The sequence below is a fragment of the Macrosteles quadrilineatus genome, unplaced genomic scaffold (genome assembly GCF_028750875.1).
Source record: "Macrosteles quadrilineatus isolate MER2022 unplaced genomic scaffold, UCM_ALF_1.0 Scaffold_9__3_contigs__length_116548681, whole genome shotgun sequence".
Classification (NCBI taxonomy): domain Eukaryota; kingdom Metazoa; phylum Arthropoda; class Insecta; order Hemiptera; family Cicadellidae; genus Macrosteles; species Macrosteles quadrilineatus.
The window spans coordinates 31,233,467-31,259,626 of NW_026542602.1; the positions used below are offsets into that span (position 1 = coordinate 31,233,467).

At 32.9% G+C, this 26,160-nt stretch overlaps 1 protein-coding gene across 1 annotated transcript; it reads right to left on the reverse strand.

Annotated features, from left to right (window-relative positions):
* Positions 1–1,880: 1,880 nt before the first annotated feature.
* LOC129003308 (uncharacterized protein K02A2.6-like) lies at positions 1,881–3,359 on the reverse strand. The gene has a single exon (XM_054431601.1). It carries the CDS (start codon positions 3,357–3,359, stop codon positions 1,881–1,883), a length of 1,479 nt encoding a protein of 492 aa, XP_054287576.1.
* Positions 3,360–26,160: the final 22,801 nt, after the last annotated feature.

The following is a 26,160-nucleotide window of genomic DNA, read 5'->3' on the forward strand; positions in this document are numbered from 1 at the left end:
TAAGTAATTTAAAATACAAAAATGTAAATAGCCGCCATTTTGAAATTTCAAATTAGTCGCTTTTTCCCCTAACATAGGCCTTTTTATCCATCAAATACATTCCAATTTTCATAAGGTGTACAATTTTTCATAAACATGTTTGTGTACAAAACAAAACTGGCGGATATCTGGGTAAATTTGCATTTTTGAACATACCTTCAAATGAACCTTTTCTTTATTTGGTATCCATGACAAACCGAATCCCCAAGTCCTGAAGGGGTTTTTAAACACCCTGTATGCATCTCATAGATATACATTATATTATCTACACACCTGCATCTCAATAAAGAGGGAGAAAGAGTATTGTATCTTGATTCATAACAGCACGTAGAATCTTTACAGCGTTGGCCCCAACACATTACTAAAGACAAATTGCTCAATTTATCTTGTGACTTTGTGTCACTTAAGGTCGGAAGGATGATACCTGGTAGGCGTTTACTTTATTGTAAATATAAAATGGTTTATTTGTATATAAAACACAAATACCATTGTTTAAACATTATATGTACAAAGACACACACAGATTTGTAAATAAGACGAGTTTAATATTGGTGACATTGACTAAAATGTTAGACCTGAACAGTAATTATTGTCAAACCATATTAGATAAGTTTTGTACGAATGTGTCTGGAAGAAAAAAAGGTTATTCATAAAAAATATGCTTATAACTACTCAAATGTATTGCGAGAAATCCTACCCAAGTATAATATAATATAAACGTAAAGTTTTAATAAATTCAAACCAAATAAAATGTGTAAACTATAATTGATTGAACCGCTATTGACTCCAATAATTCCATTTCGAAATAAGTTGAATGTTACTATATTTTTTATCATTTCACTGTTTACTTTTAGTTTAGTTCTATTCCATTGTTCACAATACTGTAATGAGTACAACAATATTTTCTTTTGTAATCAAGGCATGCTATATTGGGATGTTAATGGTATCCCGTTCCGGGACTTTTCAATTACACTGTATGTGAAATAAAAACTACCAAGTCAAAGAATAAGTGTTCTAAATTGTTACTTTATGTGAAAATGCTACCTTTAATTAAGTCTAATGAACTACCTTTGTTAAATTGAGGAGTAAACGATGCAATTAAATGTTATATAGGTCAAATCGTTGGTAGTAACCTAATGCTTAGTACACGTTGTACTTTACACGGTTAATGGAGTTGATAATTAAAGTACCAAAGAAGAAGTGGTGTTCAAATGGAGTTTGTATTAGGCATAATCTTGTAGTATATTGTATAGCTATTTGTATAATTTAGTAATACGTATCTTAGTGTTTATGGAACAGAGTAAGATCACGTCATAATGATGATATCTCCTTACTTTCGGGAGGACTAATAATTAGGCCGGTTATTCTTAGTAAGGTTTGCTTAAGTTCTTTCCTCACTTCGGCCAATGCCGAGATGGTTCCCGCAAGGTTACACTGCCACGTAGAATCAAAGATGGGGTTCAATGGTGTTTAACTATTAGGTCTAGTAAGTTACAAGTTACAACTATAGCTTACCAAGGTTAGATGTAAAGTGACTCGGACCATAGTGAGTAGCGTTCCAAGTGATAAGTGCATAGAGTAAGCACTTGTTCTAATTGCTGTGGCTTTATAGGCCTACACTATATGTACAACATCCTTCCCTCCAAGGATTTTTTCAAAAAACTCAAATTTCTTCTCTTTATGTCAATAAAAATATCTTCTAAAATTCAAATAAAAATATCTTCTAGAACTTCAAAAAACTGCTTCCGAAACTTCAATAAAAATATTTTCCACTCTTCAATAAAAATAATTCTTGCAAAACATAACTAAAAATAAAAATCTTCTTCTACCTCATTTCTGTTTTAATGTTTGTAACGTTCAGGCGTTTTTATGAGACGTCCTGAACGAGTAGTCTTTATTTGGGCTCTTTCCGGTGTATCATGGTCTCCGATAGGTTCATTTACTTCAACGTGTTCTGTCGACTGGGAAAATGGAGTATCGTACATGAACAATGACTTTTTTGCTGTGTGGCTGCATTTAGGACTCGGACTTGGTTTTAGCATTTCTCGGTTTCTACGGTACAAACCTTCAGGTGTTTTAATAATGTAAGATCTTGAGGAAGGTTTTGACACAACTGTGCCCATCGCCCACTTGCTATTGGTTTGCTGTGGTTTAGTTTTTACCGCTACTCCTTGTCCAATTTCTAGATCAGGCAAATGTCTTGAACTCCTGTCATACTGGTACTTATACATCTGTTTTTTCTTGATCAACCTATCTCTCACTTGAGTCTGAACACATGGTTTGAAGAGCTCGTTTTTCATGGGAACTAAAGACCTTGTTCGACGTGACATTATCCGTTGAACGGGACTGCTGGCAACACCTTTACTTTCAGTGTTTCTCCACTCAAGAATGGCTAACCATATATCGATATCTTCTTCTTCTGCTTTGTCAAAAAGTCTCTTCAGTGTATTTTTTGCAATCTTGACAGTTGCTTCGGCTTTAGCATTACCTCTCGCATGATAGGGCGAAGATGTTACATGGGAAAATTCCCATTCTTTGGCAAACTTAGTCCAATCTTCACTTATAAAATTTTTTGCATTATCTGTAACCAGTGTTTTGGGGATTCCCCATCGGCTGAAGTTCTTCTTGGATATCTCAATCAATGTTAACGATGTTGTATCCTCTAGTTCGTCAAGTTCCCAAAAATCTGAATAGTAGTCAATTGTTACTAGGTAGTTTTTCCTTCTTAGCGTGAAAATGTCCATCGCTACACGCTGCCAGGGTAGATCAGGTACTTCATGTGTTTGCATTGGCATATGTGGTTGATTTGGAGAATTTAGTAGACAGGCTGAGCATTGTTCAATGTTTTGTTTAATATCTTCTGACATGCGGGGCCAGTATAGTGCTTCACGAGCTTTCCTTAGTGACGCATCCAGACCTGGATGACTTGAATGTATTCTCTTTAGCATCTCTTTTCTCATAGTGATAGGCACTACTAGCCTATTCCCTCTGAAGACAAGGCCGTCATGTGCCACAAGTTCATCACGGAAACTCCAATATTCCCTTAGCTGTGCGCTCACCTCTTCTTTACTCCTAGGCCACCCAGCAGTAATTACGGTTGTCAGGGCACGTAGAGTTCCATCCTGTGCTGTAAAATCTTTCATCTGTTTAAGACGTTCTGGTGTGACATTCAAATGTTGTGTTGAATCTATGTTTTCTAGTGCTTTGAAACACCTGTCTTCTTTTGTGATTTGATATACCTGATAAGTCTCAATGTCTTCTCGGTTCTTGATTGAGTCATGAGATACTGCTGCCCTTGATAAAGTGTCAGCAATTGTCATCTCTGAATCTTTCTTATACTCTAGTGTGAAATTGAATTTTTGTAGTTTCAAAAGCATACATTGTAGTCGTCGCGGTGCAGTCAGCAGAGATTTTTTAAAAATTGAAACCAAAGGCTGATGGTCAGTTTGTATGGTTACATCTTTTTAGCGAATTTCCCATATAGGGAATAAGCTATTACCGTAGTACTCATGGTAAGACCTGGACGCGGGACCAATTTTTTTTTTCGTTTTGAGGTCCCTAGAGGCCAAAAACACCATCCGTTCAAATTCATATATATATATGTATATATATATATATATATATATATATATATATATATATATATGTGTGTCCGTCAGCACGATAACTCGAGCAAAAATGAAACGATTTTGATGAAATTTGGTACAAACGTGTAAACGTACGTTTATTCGAACGAGTTCGCGATCCAGCATGATCGGACCATGGGAACGGGGGTTTACGGGGGGTTTTATGGGGTAAAAATAGGTTTTTCCCATTTTTGACCCAAAAAACATAAAATTTAGCAATTTCTTTCCAAACCATTTTGTAGAGCTTAAAAAAACAAATAATTTAGTATATTGAAGCGTTATTATGCGCCTAATGGTTACGGAGAAAATTCCAAAAAATTGTAAATTTAAAATTCCCATGTTATTCTTATGGAGAATAAGTAAACTGTTGTAGTTTGCTTGTTTGTGAACATATTTTGATCAAATTTGGAAAATGTTTTTATTTCTTACTAACTATTCACATTTTACAAAAAAAAAAAACAGTTTTACCCTCCCTGATGCAGCAAACCTAAGTACTTGTTAAACTAATTCTATTTAAATCAAGAATAAGTTAAATGTTATATTTTTAAGTAGACATTTCAGTGTAAATCCAATCAGTCAAATGGAAATTCGCTTAGTCTGCAGGTTTGCTGCGGCGGGGGTATTTCCCATTGATGTAGTATTGAAATCTTTTACAAGCAAAGAGAATAGCTAAGCATTCCTTCTCAATCTGAGCATATCTTCTTTCTACAGTTGATAATGTCCGGGACGCAAATTGCAATGGGCTGACCTAACTGCAAGATCGCTGCACCAAGACCGGTACTACTGGCATCACATTGAATAGTTACTGGCTCCTTCACATCAAAATATTTAAGAACTGGAGTTGACGTGATGCATTTCTTAACATTTTCAAACGACAGATCATGTGTTTTATCCCAAATCCATGGAACATCTTTCCGAGTAAGTTGCCTTAAAGGTTCACATATTTCCGAAAGAGATGGCACAAATTTAGCCATATAATTTACAAATCCTAGGAATCGTTGAATATCTTTAATATTCTCAGGTTTCTTCATGTCTAATATCGCCTTCACTTTGGTCATGTCAGTTTTAAGTCCATCTTGAGACAACACATGCCCCATAAAAGTTACTTCTTTTTCTCTCAGTCTCATCTTCTTCTTGTTGAGTTTTAAATTTGTTTCTCTAGCCCTAGCTAATAGTCTTTTTAACTTCTGGTCATGGTCCATTACAGCTTCCGTCTCAGAATCTCCACATCCGTAAACAAGGATGTCATCAGCGATTACCGCAATTCCTTCGAGATCACAAACAACCTCGTGTAGTCTTCTTTGAAATTCTTCTGGAGCTGGGGCAAGCCCAAATGGAAGTCTTTTCCAACGATATCTTCCTTGGGGAGTCCAAAAAGTAGTAAGCCTACTCGATTCGTCATCCAGCCTAACCTGCCAAAACCCATTTTTGGCATCCAAAACTGTAAAGACCTTTGCCCTTGCCAGTTCAGGCAATATATCATCTATGGTAGGCAATTGGTAATGTGGGCGCTGTAATGCACAATTTAAATTTCTAGGATCAAGACAAATTCTCATTTTGTCATTTTTCATTACAACCACAATATTACTGATCCAATCTGTAGGATTTGTTTCTTTCACAATAATTCCCTGACTTTCTAGTTCATTAATTTTGTCCTTAAGTTTTTATCTAAGTGGAATGGAGATCCTTCGTGGCGGATTCTTGGCTGGCACTACACTCGGATCTACTTCTAGGTGATACACACCTGGAAGACAACCTAGACCGTTGAAGACATCTTCATATTCGGCAATGATATCTTCGGAATTACTAACTTGTTCGACTTTACATAGCTTAGCGTTTACTTGAATTATTCCGAGTTGTTCACACGCCTCTGCAGACAAGAGAGGTTTCTGGTAGGCCGATTCATTGACTATTTTAAAAGTTAATTTATGAAACTTATCATCATGAACAAGCTTGAGCCTTGCTTCACCAACGGGCTTAATGATTTTACCACTATAGCATTTCAACAAAGTGTCAGTTTCTCTGAGAACCATCCCATCAATCTTATTTAGGCCTACAGTAAGTTTCTCCAAATCATTCTTATGCATTATATTACAAGAGGCTCCAGTGTCGAGCTGAAACTTCAAATAACAAACGTTATTACTATTATCTGTGCAAAAGGCAAGTTTAGTAAACCACTGTCCCTTACGACTAGTTGGATCATCCGATCTCGCTAAGTTAATACAATCTATTTTATATAGAGACTCTGAGCTACTCTCAACATCACTTTCAATCTGTTCTACAAGGTGAACATTACGGTTAGAGTATTTATCATATTTGTTCTTATATTTTGAATTAGGCCTATTAGCAGAAAAGGTGTTCCTACAACATTTAGCAAAATGATTTGGTTTTTTGCAATTGTCACAGATTTTCCCAAAAGCAGGACAAACATCCCTTTTAAATTCATGATGTTTGTCACAAAACAAACATTTTCTTCTGGATTGACTGGATGTATTAAAAGAATTTGGAAGGGTCCTACCTTGTGAGCGATGTCTTCCAATAGTACCTTGCATCTTATGAACCTCTTCTTTAAAATCAACCTTCTCCTTGAAGTTGAGATGCTTCAGTTGTTCATCCGTAGCTTCATGTGCTCTGCAGTGATCAATAGCTGTAGCTAAGGTCAATTTTGGGTCGGACAACAATTTTTTCCTCAGCCCCAAGTCCTGTACTCCTAAAACTAGACGGTCTCGAATTAATTCCTGTTCCAAAGATTGGTACTGACAAGTTGAGCTGAGTTGTTTAAGTCTACAAATATATTGTTCAATTTTCTCATTCGGTTCCTGATTGGCAGAGCCAAAAACAAATCTTTCATAAATCACATTTTTTTCAGGTTCAAATATTTATCAAAACCTGCAAGGATATCACTGACTTTAGCTTTTTGAGTTTTGTTTAAGTCAAGTGTTGTGAAAATTTTCAAACAGTCTTTACCAATAACTGACAATAGAGTAGCAACTTTAATACTCTCATCTTTTTCCTCTAGTCCTGTTGCCACACTATAATTTCCAAACTGAAGTTTAAAAAACTTCCAATTCTCTACAACATCTCCTTTGATCTCTACCGGCAAAGGCGGCGGTAGATGCATACTGACAGACGAGACAACTCGCTCTCCATCTGTAGACTTGCTATCAGAACCAGTCATTTTCAAATGACATAAAATTTAGACATGTACACATAAAATCAATGAAATTGCATAAAATATGGATAGTATCAAAAATAAAAGACATAGGCTATTATACAATAATTTTCTTCTCAGCTTGAACAAGTTAGGCCTAGGCCAAAGTAACTCAACCAATAGGCCTACAGTACGTAGACGCAACAGTGTCCAGCACTTAACTTATTGCCTGTCTAGGCCTACAAAATACTTCTCAAACAGTGTTAGTAGACTAACAGGTCATTGGCCTACGTTGGAACGCAGTTAGGTTTGGCTCATCCAAAGACTACCTAACTTATTCTTTTTTCAAGTAGGCCTATGTAGAATAAAGATTATTAAGTGATAAATTAATGAAAATTTGCAACTTCAGTAGTTTCTAAATGATAGGCCTAGTCAGATACAATTTGAAATTCATGTAGGCTATAAAATATTGTTCACTCAAGATGGGTAGGCCTAGCCTAGAGCATGGATAAAATAGGCTAATTTTAAAATATTATTTCCAACAATTACTTCAATAAAATCTTCACTCTTCAATTCAGCAGATTTATATAGTAGCCATGTACTGTTATTAAATACTTACAGTAAATATGAGTTTTATAGACGTAATGAACAAATTGCACAATTGAACTTTCAGGTTTTTGCATGAACTTGCAACTTTCCTTCTCAAACCTGCAGCTTACAGCTTTGCAATTTACCACGTTGCAACATCTTGGAAAATAAAATAAAATGCAAAACTTGTACTTGAATATGATTAATTGAAACTAAATATCTCCACTCTTGATAATGTGGGTTTTCTTCCGACTGTAATTCAAATTCTCAAAACTTGAAAATATATTGCAACTGCTCAAAACCTAGAGTTATATCGTCAATCAAACGTAGAGCTCTCATTGACTCTAATGCTCATCAATAGTATTGATACATTTGATATCACATATTAAAAATGAAATACTTCACTCACGCACAATAAAAATAAAACTTCTTGATCTTGATCTAAAATCGTCAACTCAATTTGTAAAAAAGGCATGGTAATCCGGTACCATAGCTGCCACCATGTTTAACTATTAGGTCTAGTAAGTTACAAGTTACAACTATAGCTTACCAAGGTTAGATGTAAAGTGACTCGGACCATAGTGAGTAGCGTTCCAAGTGATAAGTGCATAGAGTAAGCACTTGTTCTAATTGCTGTGGCTTTATAGGCCTACACTATACTGTATGTACAACAAATGGGATTAAAAAACACACAATTCTTTTAGGTAGCATAAAACATTTTAGAATGAACTTTAAAAAACTTTGAAGTAATGAAGACAATTTTAAGTCAATAGACAAATAATTTAAAGTAGAATCAATAGTCTCACTTATAACACATAATATATAGGTCATACTGTTCAGAAAATCATATGCCTTTTTGTTCATACTCAACACTTAAGGATATCTCAGGAGGAATGAGGTTACAAGCCATTCCAGTCCAGTCACAGCCACTAGGGATCGTTTACGGTGGCAAGTTACGGCTGCAACTGTCGTAAAAGGATTCCGATTGGCCAGAACGGTTTTTATTGACCTGTAACTTTGAAAGCGCTGTCGTAAAAGTAGCACGTACTATACGTTTAGTCTAGATTTTGAATATGATTTCATGAAATTGAGCTGGATCGGTCCTTGCTTCAACGCTCGAATGTTTTGAGGGTAAGTTAATCATTAGAATGTGCCAAGAAACTGTTTTTATGGCTAAAACAAAAAAATATTGTCCTTAGTATTGTAATTTTAAAAAAATTATCCAAACAAAAACTACTACAGTAGTTTTGCTTACTGGCTAGTTGGACTGTTATTTAAATTCGAAAACCTTAAATAGCATTGTAAGACAAAACATTATTCAAAACTGTATTTTTCTCTTTATATGTCTTTGCGTTACAAATAAATGTAAAATATTCACTAATTTCAATATAATACAAGTTGTTGTTATGAAATAAAAATATAGTTTTGTAAAAAATGTCAGTTATAAGGAAAACTTTTTAGTTTTGAAAATCTTTAGCATAATACAGTACATTTATTTGTCTTTGGTTCAGGAACTAAACTTTTATTGATTGGTATGGAGTTTGGGGACACCCTGTGAAAAACTGACAAACCTTAGGCTACTGGGTGGTTTCAGGGTTCAGCTCCAAGTTACCCATTACAGTAACGCCAAGTTACAAGTGATGAGTATTAGGGGTACGTCGCTACTCGTTAGAATTCGCAAGTATTCACACAATGTGTTTTCCTTTTTAACGAAAACCAAATTGAAAGATTGGTTAGACTCTTTTCAACGGAGGAACAAGCTTGTATGTTGGCATCCCGTTTCTTTACTTCATTGCCGATCAGCTAATATGAATTGTTGAAAGTTGCCTGTAAGGTTTAGTTTTATAGAGAGTTTATTGAAAATCAGCCTCAAAATGTGTTTTTACAAACTCAAATCGTGTATGCATTATATTTTTACGTTTATTTTTGTCTATTTGTCTCCTAAAACTGTAGATAAGTCAATTGATTATTAGTTGAGCTATTATGTACTGGAGTCACTAAAAACTTTTAATTCAAACATCTCATGGCATAAAATCGATTATTTACTGTTAATGTATTCCAAAACAATACTCTAAGAGCTTCCGAAAACACCAGATTGAGTCTTATATACACAAATTTTCAAATACTCTTAACTACAAGGATAACTCCAAAACAATGCATGCCAGCTAATTGGCAATGAAGTAAAGACAACAACATATTGGCAATGAAGGGATACCAACATATGAGATTGCTCTCGTTATTAACTGTATCCTAATACTTATAATTTGGGTTGCGTAAAAAAAACACCCGTAGAAGAATCCGTTAAAAGTACAATATTGGTTTTTACCATAAAATATTGCAACTTGGTTTCCTGTTATCAAACATAACAGCCTGTTATCAATTACCAATTAAGCACGAGTTTGATGAGATAATTAGAGCTTAAGCTTCAAAGACGTTGTCGCTAGACACACCATACCCTTCTTCTAGGTTTTCATAGAAGGGAATGCCTTTGTATTTACAAGAGTAGGATAAAGGTATAAACCAATGTTAATACCTTGATTTTGAAGGTACCGGCCGCTTTGTAATCTACAAATATAGTTAGTTCTTAGTTTTCGAGAAGTCTATTGTTACTTAGTACAATAAAGAGAACCTTTTATCAAGAATACAAACAAGTATTTTGGACACTATGTCATATCAGCTATTTATTTAACAAAATAGGAATATGATATTGATTATATTTTCAATAAATACAAGTAGTTTACGAGAAACTACTTGCTTTCAAATTAAGAGGAATTCAATGATTGTTTTATTCAAGTAGATCACGATTTGCTGTGTCTCATAAATATGAGATGCATATTTATTTTTGCGCAAAGCAAGAAATACGAGCCAAGCTTCAAAAAGGAAATGAGATCACGTCAACACTGGCTGTGATGATACAGTACAAACACGTACGTTGCTTACAAGTATGTTCGAAAGTCTTATAAGTCACCCTGTGTATCTGTGTAGTCACATTTATTTACTCAGTGTTTCATCATGGACATAATTAAACAAAAAATTTTTAGTATAACCTAATAATTTTTAATATGAATTCTAATACCATTGCGGAGTTCATGTGAACTCTATGATAAATTATCACCTACATAAAAGAATGAAATTCATCCATGCATTTCATCATTCTCGTCCTCAAAAATCAAACTCTGGGATTCAGATTGCACTATAATAGAAAGAGAATCGCTTGTAACACCACAGGCAGATCAGGGATAGGAGGTAACTGTAACAGTTTTGTCAGTCAGCAAAGTTGTTGCACTAAAACAGCAATGAATTTAGTTTGGTATTTTACGTCCTATTATACATTGTTTCAGGATATAATATAGGCTTCAAAAAATGTTATCACTGAAGAAATCCTGTTCAAAAGTTTTATTTCGAAGCCAAAAAGATCTGCATAAAGAATTGCAGTATAAGTGTGCTGGAACAATTTAGCGAGACAATTATAAAAGTAAATAATTTTAGTTATACATTTTAAAATCAGTAGAATAATGGTATTTGATGCATTATAACTCTAAAAAATGTTTCATATGTTCTTGAATGTATATTAATTATAATGCAATCTTTGATTATTGCAATAAATAAATTTATATATTCGTTTAATATGTAAAAATAACGCAATATAGAAAAATAACGGCCTGGCAAGAAAAGTCTTAACGTTGGCAAGTCATTTACCATTCACAGGGACAGAGAAGTAGTTCTAAAGTGAAACAAATTACCTTCTCCGACTCCAAACGTTTTACGCCATCTAAATAATCATACTGCACTTTCTGTATCTTTTGTCATATTTTCTGCCTTACTTGGGCAGCTACCAAGAAATTTACTTTTCCTACCACATCATGGAAATGATCACATTTCCATATCTGTAAACAGTACGCAAAATGGCTCATTATGCTCAAGAACGAGAATTAATTATTCCAGCTCACTAATCAGCTGATTTCACTGTTATCGTTTCTTCACTAACCACAGCTACGGATCTGTTACGGCAGTTAACAACCAGTAAGCAAATAGCATAACCTTAAAAAGTAAACATAACCTAAATAACATTTTATATACATCTAAAAATTAAATATGTGTGTTATTATAAGTTAATTATGGAGGTAGGAAAAAGATTGTGTGTATTACGAGCATAGTAATTACCGCTTTCAAATAGTATTTACAGTTCTTGAGCGGCAATTACGTACTTTGCGCTCCTAATGCACAAAGCCACATTATGTTTGAGAAAAGTGAAAAAATATCTTCTTTCATTCAGCAATCCTGTTCACATGCTGTACTAAGTATGATGGTATCATCGGTTGCTGTACGCAATCTTGTGAGGAAATCACTTCATAAACTACCTATCTTACATTAAACTATATCTCAGTGTCAATAATGTAAACACAAATGGCATGTTACACACTCGGGAGATGCTCCACTCCACGGATAAACAGATTTGATATTTAAACAAGAGCAAATAACAAGACTTTAAAAAAGGCAACATATTAATAAATATCTCTAGTTCATGTAACGGGGGGGGAGGAAACGTATTAGTTTATATTTACTAACTGTCCACATGTTCCACTAATATCTTAAACGTGCGTTTCCTACAAATGCATAAGGAGTGTTTTTTTTTTCAAATGCATACCCATAATAAATTTATTACTTGTATGCACATAAATAAATCTATGGTTATCATAAAAGAGAAAAAAAATACTGTACGTTACCTGAGGTAAAATTGGAAACAAATTGATTGTCTTTGTATGCGTCAATGTTAATTGTAACAAAAATAAGGTCGTTTCTCTAGGCTAGGTTGTTCCCTATATTGGCTTGTAATTTATTTACTATCGCCGATGACACAATTCCTATTTATGTTTCCATCTATTGTACACGCCACCCATTCAAACCATTCTTTGAAAATTGTATGCTCTGAATTGTGCAGTTTTAAATGTAATTAGGTTCGCGAGCTAGTTTTTCCAAGCTGTTTACTCTCACAGTTGTGTTACGCTGTAGTTAGCTTGGATTAGGTTCACCATCATGACCTGCGATCAGTTGGTTGGTTTCTGTAGTTTCGTCTTAACTTTCATCCTTATTAACATTTTAAAGCAAGTTTGGAATTAATATTTTTTTCCTATCTTAGGCCTACTGTTCAAATAAAACTCAGAAAACAAACTTACAATTAAATATGCTTTCGTAAGATACTGTGCATTTATTGTCATGTAGCAGTATAATATAAATTTAACATCATTGTTGTATTGTTAAGAATTTATAGTTTTGTTTAGTAAGGGTATTTGTTAAGTACGCCAACTCTACAAAGAGATTAGTATAATCACAACAAAACATGAATTGCCATACATTTGAATACTAAGGCAAGGCATGTTTTAGGGAAGCCAAGAATATTAGGGGAGGAAACAGATTTTCAGTTATATGTGAAAAACTCCAAAATAATTCCTTTATAAGTAAAAAAAATAACTAAAAAGGAAATAAAAATTGTCTAACACTTAAAATTGTTGAAGTGTTATTAGACGTGTTTTTATTTGCTTTCCGTAAATAACTACAATGCACGTACTATGCTGATCAAGAAATTATTAAAAAAAAATATTTAATAACAATATATATGTTCTTTAATCAAATAACGCAAATCAGTTCATTTTTATTGAGATTGAACAACTATTGATGACTTAAACAAATATGTTAATAATGTTCAATTTCCCATTGAAAAAATAATTCCATCAACCATTTTATAATACATAAAGATTTCTCTAACAACATACTTGGAAGACATTACCGAGATTTGTGACTGTTTATAAAATGAGACACTAAATTGCTTCAGCAATTCATAATATGGTAACTTCCTGATTTTTCAATTATTAAATCTTTTCTGTCACCACTAGTTTAAATAAAGTGCTTAAAAACTATAATGTTTTCCTTGAATTCTACAATTTACAACTGAAGCAAGTGTTGTAGTAAGCTTAAAAAAATTTCTCAGATTCAATGCATATCAATACGATTTATCTAACTTTTTTACTTTCTCTCATAATATAGTAGGGACCTTCATAGAATTACAAAAAGACCATTTAAAAATTTAACCAATTTTAGATGATGAAATATAAGGAATAGTTTTTTTTATTTTGAATTAATAAAAGACCACATGAATTTAGGCCTACAAATTTATACTGTCAATAGCAGTTAAATATTTTAAGCTATATTGAATATTAATAATATTACACATTGAGACAATGCTTGAGAAGGTACTTAAATATATAGATATGCGCTATGCAACCACCAATCCATTTGGAAGGTACACCTCAGCTTAAGGTCTACCATACAAAATGATTAATGTACATGAAACCACAGGCACCTTCTGGTTGAAGGAATTTTTAATTAATGTTCAAAAGGATTCCCCCTCATACCAGGCTAAATCTGCTCAAAGCCTATCAAAATAAACAAGTAATAAGCTATTAAAAAATAACAATGTGAATATTTTAAAATACATTTTTTAATTCGAAAGTCACCGTTATTAAATTCAATGCTACTCATAGTTCATGTGAATCTCAACTGATTTGTATGTCTGTAAATTGTACTCGGGACTGAAAGGAACTTGGCTTATTGCATTTTTATTCTTTTATTAATTTAAGTAAATTATTTGGACTAAGCTGAGATCGGTAACATAGTTGTGTTGAAACTGTTAGTGTCATCCAATGAGTAATTCAAGTTTGGTATTCACAGGAGTAACGATGAAAGGTAGTAACAGTTACAGTAACAGTTACAAGTAACAGTTAACTTTTAATCAGTAGGTCTAGTCATTAGTCTGACGAAGCTGTCAAGAGCTCGTCAACACTAGTCAATTAGCCTTCGTAAGCTGTCAAGAACACTGTTCATGGAACATCGCTTACAGTATTTTGGCATACTAAATTGACCTAATCTTAATAAATCTTCGTCCTCAACTGGTCACCTAGCAATAATGTACCGTATGTTTTCACATGAACAGTACGGGTATTTCAAAAGATATAGTATAATCTTTAAATACTTAGTTAAACTAAAATTTATGCTATATCCAATACTAATTACTGATAATTAATTAATGGTTACCGATGCTACTAAATTATCAGTTGCGGAATCCCCCAATAACAGTTTCTAGTGTTTTAGGTACAATTTCAACCACGATTTATTTGTCTAAATCTGGGTCATTGATGAACCAGCTAATTATGTTTATTAATACATAAGTTAAGTGAAAACCCGAAAAACTGTTTATATATTTCAAATTTAACTGCAAATACAATTAATTGAATTTTACCAATTTAAAATAATATTTTTCCGCTACTAAAACTAAAATGCAGATTCAAAGTTATCTTTATTATAACATATTAAATGTCAAAACTTAAATGATACACATTCTCATAATATCTTAAATCTACCAAAATCAGTGTTTTCCAAATAAAGGTTAGTTAAAATGACAATTTAAAATGGTTAATGCAATAAAACATTAATACTTCATAGACCATTGTTCAAACAACATTTGGGAAATTCGACGATATTTATGGTTATGACACACTAGTTGAGAGCAATATTAAAATTACCATTGGTAATAGCATTTAACGTCTACCACTTAACATCAGCCATGATAATGAAGCCCTAAGGGCGGGGTAACAATGTTATTCAACTGTACCAGCTATAAACGGGCTTCGTAATATGTTACTTTACTAGTTAATGTAAACATGCAGCGAGTCATTACTCGATTGCCCCTAGCATATTTACCTGCTCTTAGTAAAGGTTTCATGGATATATTGATGCAGCACACAAAATATAATATGTGAGGCGAATACTAAGAAAAATGGAGAGCATTTAGGATATAATTAATTGTAGTTAATTAATTAATTAAGTGGTAACTCTGTTGACTTACCCCACCTTTTTACTTTCTCCCCCTATACCATAGTATATGGAGAAAGTATTGTTTTCGTCAAAATTTTCGAGTTTGAGTTTTGAGTGGATATATTCGTTTTGGGCCCCCCTGGACCCAAAAAAGTGGCTTTTGAAGTGATGTCTGTGTGTGTGTGTGTGTGTGTGTGTGTCTGTGTGTGTGTCTGTGTGTCTGTGTGTCTGGATGTGTACAGAGCTAGGGACTACACCTGTGGTCCGATTTCAATGAAATTTGGTATGTAGGTTCTAATCCGTGGTATCTCCAGGCTTTTTTTTCATTTTTTTGAAATTTTGATTTTTTATGGGGATTTTCCCATAAAAACCCATAAAAAACTGGAAAAATCAGGTTTTCTCAAAAATGGCCCGAACGATTTTGATATAAATTTAGTATGTTGTAGCCCTTTAAATTCTGAACAAAATGGTACAAATCCCATTTCTGTAAAAATTACGGTTCAAAAGTTATGGTAAATTATCAAAAAATAGGATTTTAGACAAAAATCCGGTTTTGATTCAACAGAGTATGTTATGATCCTTACAATTTTGATAGTTTTTGTGATTTTTTAGACAATTTTATTTTTAATGGGGATTTTCCCATAAAACCCCATAAAAAACTGGAAAAATAGGATTTTCTCAAAAATGGCCCGAAAGATTTTGATAAAAATTGAGTATGTTATAGTGTTTTATATTCTAAACAAAATGATACAAATCCCATTTCTGTAAAAATTACGGTTCAAAAGTTATGGTAAATTATGTTATTTTCCCATAAAAATCCCCATAAAATAACGGAAAATCGGATTTTCCCAAAATTGGCTAGAACGATTTTGATAAAAATTTAGTATGTTATAGTAATTTAAATTCTGAAGAAAATTGTACAAATCCCCTTTCCGTATATTTACTCTCACCGCTTACTCATGAGAAAGGTTGTTGACAATCTTATGGGAGAAAGTATGTGTCAGAATGCTGATACCGTTTATTTATAATTGCTTTACGGCTATTACATGAGATTTGAAGTTAAGTAACGAAGACAAACAATATTCAAAAGTGATAGAAAAATACATTTCTTTATAGACATACATAGGAAAAACTTTCCCTTTTAAATGCATTATGGATGAACAAGGGGTATTCCTTTAGTAAGCTGGTGAAGCTGTAATGATTAAATGACAAGCTTCATTTGCATATGTTTACAGCAGCATTACCTAAAGAAAATATTTTTATTATCACTTCACATTATGATAGGTGTTTTCTTTTTAATAAAGTCGCAGATTGTTTTATTTACATTATTAGCCAACTTGTTTGCTTTGTATGTTTTTGTTTTAGATAAATTTGTAGAAATGTAGGTAGCTTTCACGATTGTCAAAAATTGAAACCTAATGTGATAATTTTGTTTACATAAATACATTTTAGACAAAATATAAGAATATGGTTTTTGGAATACCAAGAAGTTCAGTACAATATTTCCTAAATGACGTTTTAACACTATAACTTTTCCAATTAAAGCAATATGTTTATTTTTAAACTTCGTCGTAATTTAACATCAATTGTAAGGGGTTGCAGATTAAATAATTTCAAATCTTTTCCGTGAGACATCACTTTGATGTATTATTACAGATATATTTTCCGAATAAAAAATACTCCCATGTGATCCATTGGGATGGATAAATAATATAATCTATTCCAAACATCTTGAACCAATATTTATTGAACGAAAAAGGTAGAGGAGGATGAAGCCCCAAGAGTATGTAGTCCCAAAGTTCAAGTTTTCCGATTTCTGCCTTATTCGTGACCAGATTGCTTCAGGTCCAAATTCCTAAAACTTTCATATCATCTTCTAGCACGTGGTTAACATAATTGAAGTACTTTACTTATAAAGAATTTTCATTGATATTAAATGGGATTATTGCTAAATTCAGTCGAGGTGAGTCATATTTTTTTAAATACGAGCTGTCTGGCCCGTCCTACGTACGGGAATCACAAACAATATTTATAAATGTTGGACGTATATCCATGTTGGCTATATACGTCCATTAAAACTGTATATAGTGTGTCAATTACTAATTAAAGCGTAGTTTGAGCAGTTCAAAATTTATAGTAAAGAAAAAGCTGCAAAGATTTGTAGCCGGTGGCCGTTTAATGAGGGGGTGCGGGGTTAAGGTATGGGATGGAGGAGGGAAATTCGGGTAATCAGGAGGGAATAAACAGGGTAATGCTAATAGGTTAGGAAAAGGTGTGTCTGGACCAAACTTAATTTCAGCGTGCTGAATCTGCTACCAATACAATTAGGAAGATTGCTGGGGACCAGAGGGACGGAGACCTTTTACCCAGATCAGAACACTTGCCTAGCCAGCTTTGATTTGAACTAATGGAACTAACTATTTAAATATAAACCTATCCTTCCACTATGAACTGAATTTGGGTAATTACTTACTAATTATTGATGAGCAAATGAGTGATATGTAATTGAATACTGAATGAGAAATAAGTATGAATTGATTTGAACTATTAAGTTACATTCTGGGAACATGTGGATTAGTATTCATGTTTCGAAAGGTTGGCCACCAACCGGCTAAGTTGTCAATTCCTACATTTCCATAGTCGGGTGAGCCAGAAGGGCTCCCCGCTAGTTACCTGACTTAGCCAGACATTTTCCCTACTTAATTTCTACATATTAACTAACTATGATAACTTATCCCAAACATCGAAGAGAAGTCCTGGATTTTACGGAGAGGTTTCCTGTGTAGAAGCCGGTTGTCGAAGAAAGAGGACAAGACTAGGAAAGGTGGGGATAGAGCATTGATGCAGTCGCGGCAGGCAACGAGATGAACATGCAGCCCGGCTTCGCGAACTGCACACACTATAAAAAATATAGCGTGCCACTATGCGTCACAACCACCCCCCTTACGACGAAAGAAAAGAAAAGAACAGAACAGTTTTTTTGAAGGTTGGTGAAAGGGTTTGGTTTGGTGTGTGTGTTTTTTTTTTTTTTGTGGGAATTAAAACATGTGATCATTGTTATTTTTCCAACCTTTCCTCAAAAAGTCGAGTAGTAAATAATTTTCATAAGCTTCCTTTGGAAGATTCGTGAGCTTCGATTCGTAGGTCTATTCTATTCCTACACAGCAATAGTTATAGAATCTTACTTATTTTTTATAATCAATGACAAAATCACAGAGTAAATAAACTAACCTCATAGTTCTATAGAATATTCTTTTACTCTACTACCTGTTAGTTTTAACAAATTATATTGCACTAAAACAAACTAAATATTTTAAAGACTGCTCGAAAAACTAAATTTGAACATCTAGTATTTTACTATGTATATTTAAATAAACTCTCGCCCTCTTACCAAATGAATAAACGTATTAGCATTACACATAGTATAAATAAGTCAATTCTACGTATGTCATTTCATTTTCAACCAAATGCAGAATTTGGGTCAAAAAGGATAAATGTTTACAGCTGTTACATTGAGCAGATGGTATTTACCGTACCAAAAGCTAAAGTAGAATGTTAGCGTCGGCAGCTAGACTTTTTAAAATGTTAAACTTAATTTCTAAAAAAATGAAACCTTGAACTAAAATTATGGCTTCGACATTCCCTAGTTCTCAAGATTATCTTTCTTTCAAAACAAAAATCATGAAAATCCGTCAAGTGGTTGATTCAGAATCGTGAAATAAAAAAAACCCTGTCACGTTTTAATATTATTGATGATTTTGCCACTAAGCAATGCTGTAATAAGACTAGTTGATTCGTTCCATATCAACTCATTTTTCGATCATGTTAATTTTAGGGCGTGTATAAAAACTCTCCAAAACGAATACACTTTTTTTTAACTATAAATCATGGTGTACATGTTGATCCGGATTAAATTTCAGTTTGTCATTTTCCATGAAAACCACATATTAGAAGAGCAATAACCGGGTTTTAATTGACCCGGTTACTTTAGTTTGGTCAAATTGATGAGCGGCTACTTTAGTATGGAAAGCCGCAAACTGGTAAAAGTCAAATCAGGTATTCTGTTTTTTTTTATTACAAAAGTGCATCCAAACATAAATAGTTGGATACTCTGAGAAAACATTCCTTATATGTTCGACATCTATTTTATATTTTCGAAACCTTTTTTGTACAAAGCTATATTTACCCATGCCAAAATTGTATTTGTAAAGAAGCCTTAAATACAGGTTTTGTGTTTGATGCACAAGGAATATACAAAACCAATAATTTCTATACACATTATAAACGAAAGGGCACATATGAAAACAAAATATAACTAAACAAAACGAACTTAAATACAAAATGCAGATGAACTCGTAGCAGGTCATAACTTATGAAAACAGTAAGCAAAACACTTTAATCCAATAAAAAAATCTTAAGGTCAATAATGTTTTTTTTTTCTGTAGACATATAGTGGTCAGTATATCACCATCGTTGATCAATTCAAAAACCTAATATGCTACAATTATCCATACTATTTTGGTGTTTAATTATAAAAAGTAGATTAACGACATACGCAAAGTAAAAATAATTTTGTTAAAAGCTATAAGAATGCATTGCGCGATGGGTTTTAGCAGTAGCCGATTTATCACTGTTTATTCTGTATATGTTTAAGAAAACCCGCTTGGTGCATTAGGGTAATACAACGTTATATCGGGTTATACAGATGGGCACATAAAATCTGGAAAATTGTATTTGTAAATACAATCAAATTTGTTTCAAATTGAAATGTTTTATGTACTTACAGTCTCCCGAGAAATATAGCATATTCAAAGCACCTGATAGTTTTATACACTAATAATATATTTGATCAAAGTCAAATTTAAATTGTAATACGTTGGGGGTTGTCCGGTTCTAGCTCGCATGATTTGCCTTTAAAGTAGTTGTTGATTTGGATTTCGCTAATAAAACAAAATTATTACAGTTTCTAAGAGCTTTAACTTTCTAATATGGAAATACGGATGAATGAGTTACTGGATGAATAAAGTAGAATGATTTACTTTTTGATTATGAAACATAGCGTAAACTTAATCTACTTTGACATGGTATATGGTCGGTGTTTTCTTAACAGTTGGAAGAGCCACCCACAATATGCGCTGCAGTCTAACATTGTTTTTAATTTTTGTCAATGTGATAGTTGGCAAAGCACAATAAATGCTCGTTTACAATAAGTTGTCATTTTTTTAGTTGGTAAGCAAGTTGGCATTTGGACAAAAATCTATGAGTTGCATTGGTTGCTAATTTAGAGTACGCTATTTTTTATATATATAAAAAAAAAACAGTTGGGATATGATTATGGAATGTTTATTTCCATAGTCTTAACTTTTTTAACCATAGAGATGAATAAATTATAACTGTAGCCATAACTCTGTTTAAAACTGTACTAGGGTCATTGTATGACCTTTTATCAACAATTATTAATTATTGCATGTTAAAAACTGTGTGTTTCAGGTAATTTCGAAGCATTATCAAAATCGTTAATACTAAATACTGACTAATTTTCCTCTTGTTAAGTTTTTAATAACTTATGATAAAAAGCCAGGTTTCCTGGTTTGGAGATTTGGGGTAGGCATAAATTATGGCATAAAGGAGTAAACTATTGTCGAATGTACAAGAATGGTGCTAGCATAATTATGTGTGTAATATTTATCTTTTTCCCCTCACACAACCAGATAAATATTGTACACGGTACAGTATAGCACCATCGGACTCAAAATGTTGACATATTAGTTGACTAACAACATCAGTACGTCCCCATCTGCTTAACTCTAATTTACAAGTCCAACCAAACTTAATGATATTTTAATGAGCAGTGTGTGCAGTATGACAGAGTGACCAACAAAACACAGCAACAAGCGGCCATCTTGAAGGCATGATTTTCATTAATGTTTAACCAGAGAGTAGTGACTCAAGTTATAATCCATTCATATCTATGGCTGTAACTAGGTAACACTTTACTCGACGGGGGAGGCTCGTATAGGAGGTCATATGTTATTCGAATTAAAATTATTTGTTAAATGGTTAAATTATCCTGGTCACTCTGATATTACTCAAACAATTATAAGAGAAATATGACTACTAATGAAGTTTGAACTTTGTTTTGATTTTGAACTACTATTAAATACCACAAGAGCCTGATTTGTCAGTCTTTACTTAAAATGGAACAAATAAACTAAAGTAAATGTTTATGCTATCAAGAGATGTCGTAGACATTTTACATGAGGAAGAATTATGTTAAAAGCATTCTCTCACCGATAACACCAATAAAAATTACCAAAAAACAAATACTAAACCCAAAATATTTTATAATCCTAAAATAGCATAAACACATAATACAAGTTCACAACACTGGTTTATCGAATATAAGTATGAATCCATTGCAAATACCTTAACCAACATATTAATTATATTTGTTAACCTTTAACAAATACAGATCGTAATGACATAATACGACAAGAATGATTAGATTATAAGAAAAAACAATATCTTGTTTCCAGAAGTTGTATAGTTTTCAGTGAATACTGGATGATGCTTATGAACACATGTATGCAACAGAGAGTGGCAATTGTCATTGAAATGACATCACTACGTCTCTTACGTGGTCTACGTCTCTTGACACCAGTGGCGAGCCTGATTTGTAATTTAATCTGTCCTGCAGTGAAAGTTATTGCGCAAAATGACAATTAAATGCAACATTTTGTTTTACATCTATAGACGCAAATATTGAAATATTACTTTTTTAGTTAAACATTTAGTTTACCAATAGAGAAATTCTGAGTTCAATGTGCTTAAAATAATATATTTTTTTTTAAATTAACTAATCGAAATCATCCGTATAACTTATTAGTGTTAAGTTGAATGTCTTCTGCCTCAGTAGAAAATACTTTTCTCTCAGAAACCTGCGATATAAGCTAATTAATTTCACGTTAACTGAATAAGTTTTAGTATTTTAAATAATTGTTATTTAAATTTAAAAATAATTAAATTGAATATATGATTTACAAAATTATAAACAATATTATTATTATTAAACGTAAAAATACCAAAATCCATTGCAGGGTCTTTGTTATTAATTTTATATTATAATCTTCATAGTGGTCATACAATTAGTCGATTCTAGATAGCGTGCAAATTTATTGAAAATAAGTACCCCCCTTCCAGTATTACCTAATAAGCGTATCATACTCTAAAGAACAAGCGTTTCTGAAGCAAATTTACAATGTCCTTAGGACGTTGTTACAGCTGTAACAACGTTGTCTTACTGTAATTCTGGTCTTACTGTAACGTCTGTTACAGCAACAGAACAAAATTTATTTGTTATTATTCGTGAAATTTTACTGGCATTAAGATTATTTCCCAAAAGTTTTAAAATTATACATTATAAAAACATTAAAGAGAAAAGAGCAGGTTAGTGCATTCACCTTGTTATAAATTGCTGAAACATTTTACTGTCCAAGTTGTCAACCGTCTCAAATCTCAGTAATTAATTTCTTCAGGCTTGCAATAAGAGGATTTCACCTTCGTAGTCGTGGTACAGATATATCATACTCTCCAGCGATATATAATGTACTTACTCTCCAGAATAAATACAATGTAAAAGTTAATAATGTAACAGTCATATTTGGTTATCATAAACAATACTCTGGTGAACAGTTCAACAAATGTACAGTTAAATTATATTTATTTTTCCAAGGAATTTTTTAAAATATATTTAATCTAGGCTTTCGAATTTCCAGGAACTAAGTAATTGAACGCAGACGGTGGTGGTGGACCTAAACCGGGTTAAGAAGAGCTTATTCCAGCTGAGAGAGTCTACAGCTGGTCTGAATAGAGGTGATGGCAACATTTCATTTAACTTTCAAGCAAAAAGTTCCAAGTTCATCATGTTTTTACTAATACATTTGCATGAGTTACAAAAATCATTTCCGTTAAATATAAACAAAGGACTTGGTTCATTTATAAATAAAATTGAAAAAGGCTTATAACTTTTACACTAATTTCCCACCCACCTACAATTTAGTGGTTTAGCCTAACTCCTCATGTATATTACCTACCCAATGTTTTATTGGAGATGCAGTGGCCTTCAATATATTTATACAGAGTTCAGCCTCGAATTCAATCTCGGTTCTTGGTTGTGATATCACCGGTATCTAGGTTTTCTGTCTCTCTAACCAACTTATTTTATAGTTTCCTAGTTGTGTTTGTATAACATGACTAGAAAATAGGTTACTTACACACAACAAGTAGTCTAATTTTGAGAAAATGGTTGAATTTGTGACTGAATATAAATATTCTGGAAACAGTAACTTTAAAATGGAAGCAACACATTTATTGGTGTTTGTTTAGCTGTCAAAATACTCATATTTCGGCTTCCTTGTAAACAAATCTCTAAGACCAAGCCACGTAAAAAACTTTGATCAACAATAAAATTGTTATTGTTTGCAAGTACTATAGTTTGTAATAATTGTAAATAAAGTCTACTTATAACTAGAACATGTGTACATCTGGCCAGGAAAAGCAGAAGTTGTTGGTTAATTTTGATAACTGAGATATCCCAGAATTGCACGTTAAATAGAAGTAGGACAGGGCAATTTGGTAATAACCACCGGAAATACTCTATGTCCGAGCGTCTATTCATTACCTGTGTTTCCCCAATCCTCTAAAGCAATTGAATAAACAATCAAATTAACTTGAAACCAAAATAAGAATTTACGATTGGCGCAATCCGCTATTTGCCTGATACTTCGTATGCAGAAAAACGTTCAGTCCCAGGGATAAAATTGACCCCAGATTGTCCTATCTATTTCCCCGAGGCTGCCGGCTATTCGCGCCACTGATAAAAGGATAGAGTTGAATTTCCTGTGAAGAGTTTATCTTTGCCTGGTTGTCCGACACATGAAAATCAGGTGAAACTAAGTACAGTAAAGGCTTAAACAGTTTAGATGTGTTGCAATTAGTTATATTAGGTTAGTTAAGAACTTTTTAGGTTAGGTTTTAAGTAAAAGGTACTGTAAATAGCACAAAGAATAATACTTGATGGCGTTATGTTTTGTTACGGAGTTCATTTTAAAATTTCAATATTGAGGTTAACTATCTAACGTTTACACGCTGGCAACCAGATCCAGGGCTAGTGTTGATTATTGTGAGGACTGGTGTTCTAAGACCGCAAAACTATTTGACGACCTAGGTAACCTAACTCTAGTACTACCTGTTCTAAAAGCACCTATTGCATGTATCGTAGTTGCCTTTGAAGGTATGTAATAATAATAACTGATCACTTAGTTAAAATTTCTTTAGTTAATAATTTTCATGATTACATAGGATAGGCATTGACCCTATCCTATGTAATGCATCCTATGGCATGTTGGTTACGGAATCACAATAGCGTGTTTAAATGCAGCTCGCATAACTTTAATAGAAGTGCAGTTTCTTCAAAAATACTATTATATGGGCAAAGCACACTGTTTTCAATGTATAAAAAGTCTATTGTAACGCAGGGGTAGTTAAAGGGAACGTGGGGAGGCTTGAGGTGTCTAAACACAGCCAGGTTAGCACTACGTAACAGGTAACAGGTACAGGTTTACAGGTAAGGTTGATTCCGGTTTTTAAATATTGATTTTCACTCTAGACTAGACAACACGCAGATGCACCCCCATCCTCTTAAAAAAAAGCAAATAAGGCGATAGAGAGCTAGTGCCTTCTTCATCTAAGTGTAGAACAAGTGAAATTGTAAAACTTCCTAATCATAGTTTTTTTTTTATTGGTGGTTGGATTGGCGGTGTTGAGAATTACTTTAAGCCCGATACATCACTAGTTAAGTTTTAAACAATTCAATTATATAGACAGTTTTTAATGGTTTTTTTTATAACAAAACCCTTTTATAGCACTGATAATGTGAACAAATTTACTCCTCTTTTTCTTCATAAAGATTGTACGCCTTTGCTATTGTTTCTAATGGGACAGTCCTTACCAAACACAAAAAAAACAACATTCAGAATAAGTTTGAAAGATCGTACAAAACTACTAAAACATAAATATTGTTGTAAAACAATAAAGTATGGATAATGTGATTTTGAGCAAAATTTAGTAGCTGTGTGGATAATGGCTATTATTTGCACCATGTTATGAAAATTGCCTGTAATTTTAGTAACAGTTTAATACAATTTCACATAAATAAGGAAAATGATTTCATATATTTCGTCGATGAATAGAACTTTTACTGCACATGGCTGGTCTCTATGAAAAAATAACCTCTGTAAACTATTATCATTGACTATTGCATATTGAAGTAGATTTACCATCTATATATGGACCAGCTGTAGCCAATTTTTTATTAAAAAAGAACGTAATTATGTGAGCCAGAACCAGTAACAGAATGCGCTAGTGTCTATAATTCTTTCTTATACCTTACTTTTTGTTGCTGACCAGGTTAATGGGTCATAACAGTTGCTATAACTCAACAATCCCTAAGTTTGACTCATGATGCTCGAAGGAACACTGTGTCTGCAATTGTCTCATAGTATTACAGTTCAATCACCATGTCATTACCATTTAATTGTTTCAACTATTTGGGTATTCGGTCGAACTTAATAATCTATTTAATTTGCAAATTACTTATTTACCTGTCTGTATACAGTATGATTATGAATATATTTCTTAAGTTTTATTTAGATTAACTAACAGTTATTGAAATTAAAAATGTAAATTTGTTTTAATAAAATTCTAATACTAAAATAGAATTGTAAAGGATGTTATAAGCCTTGAAAAATTCAAATTTAAATTTTAGTTGCAAAATCTGATGGGTAGATGATTATTTTTATATTCTTAAGCACCCAGCTACTAAAT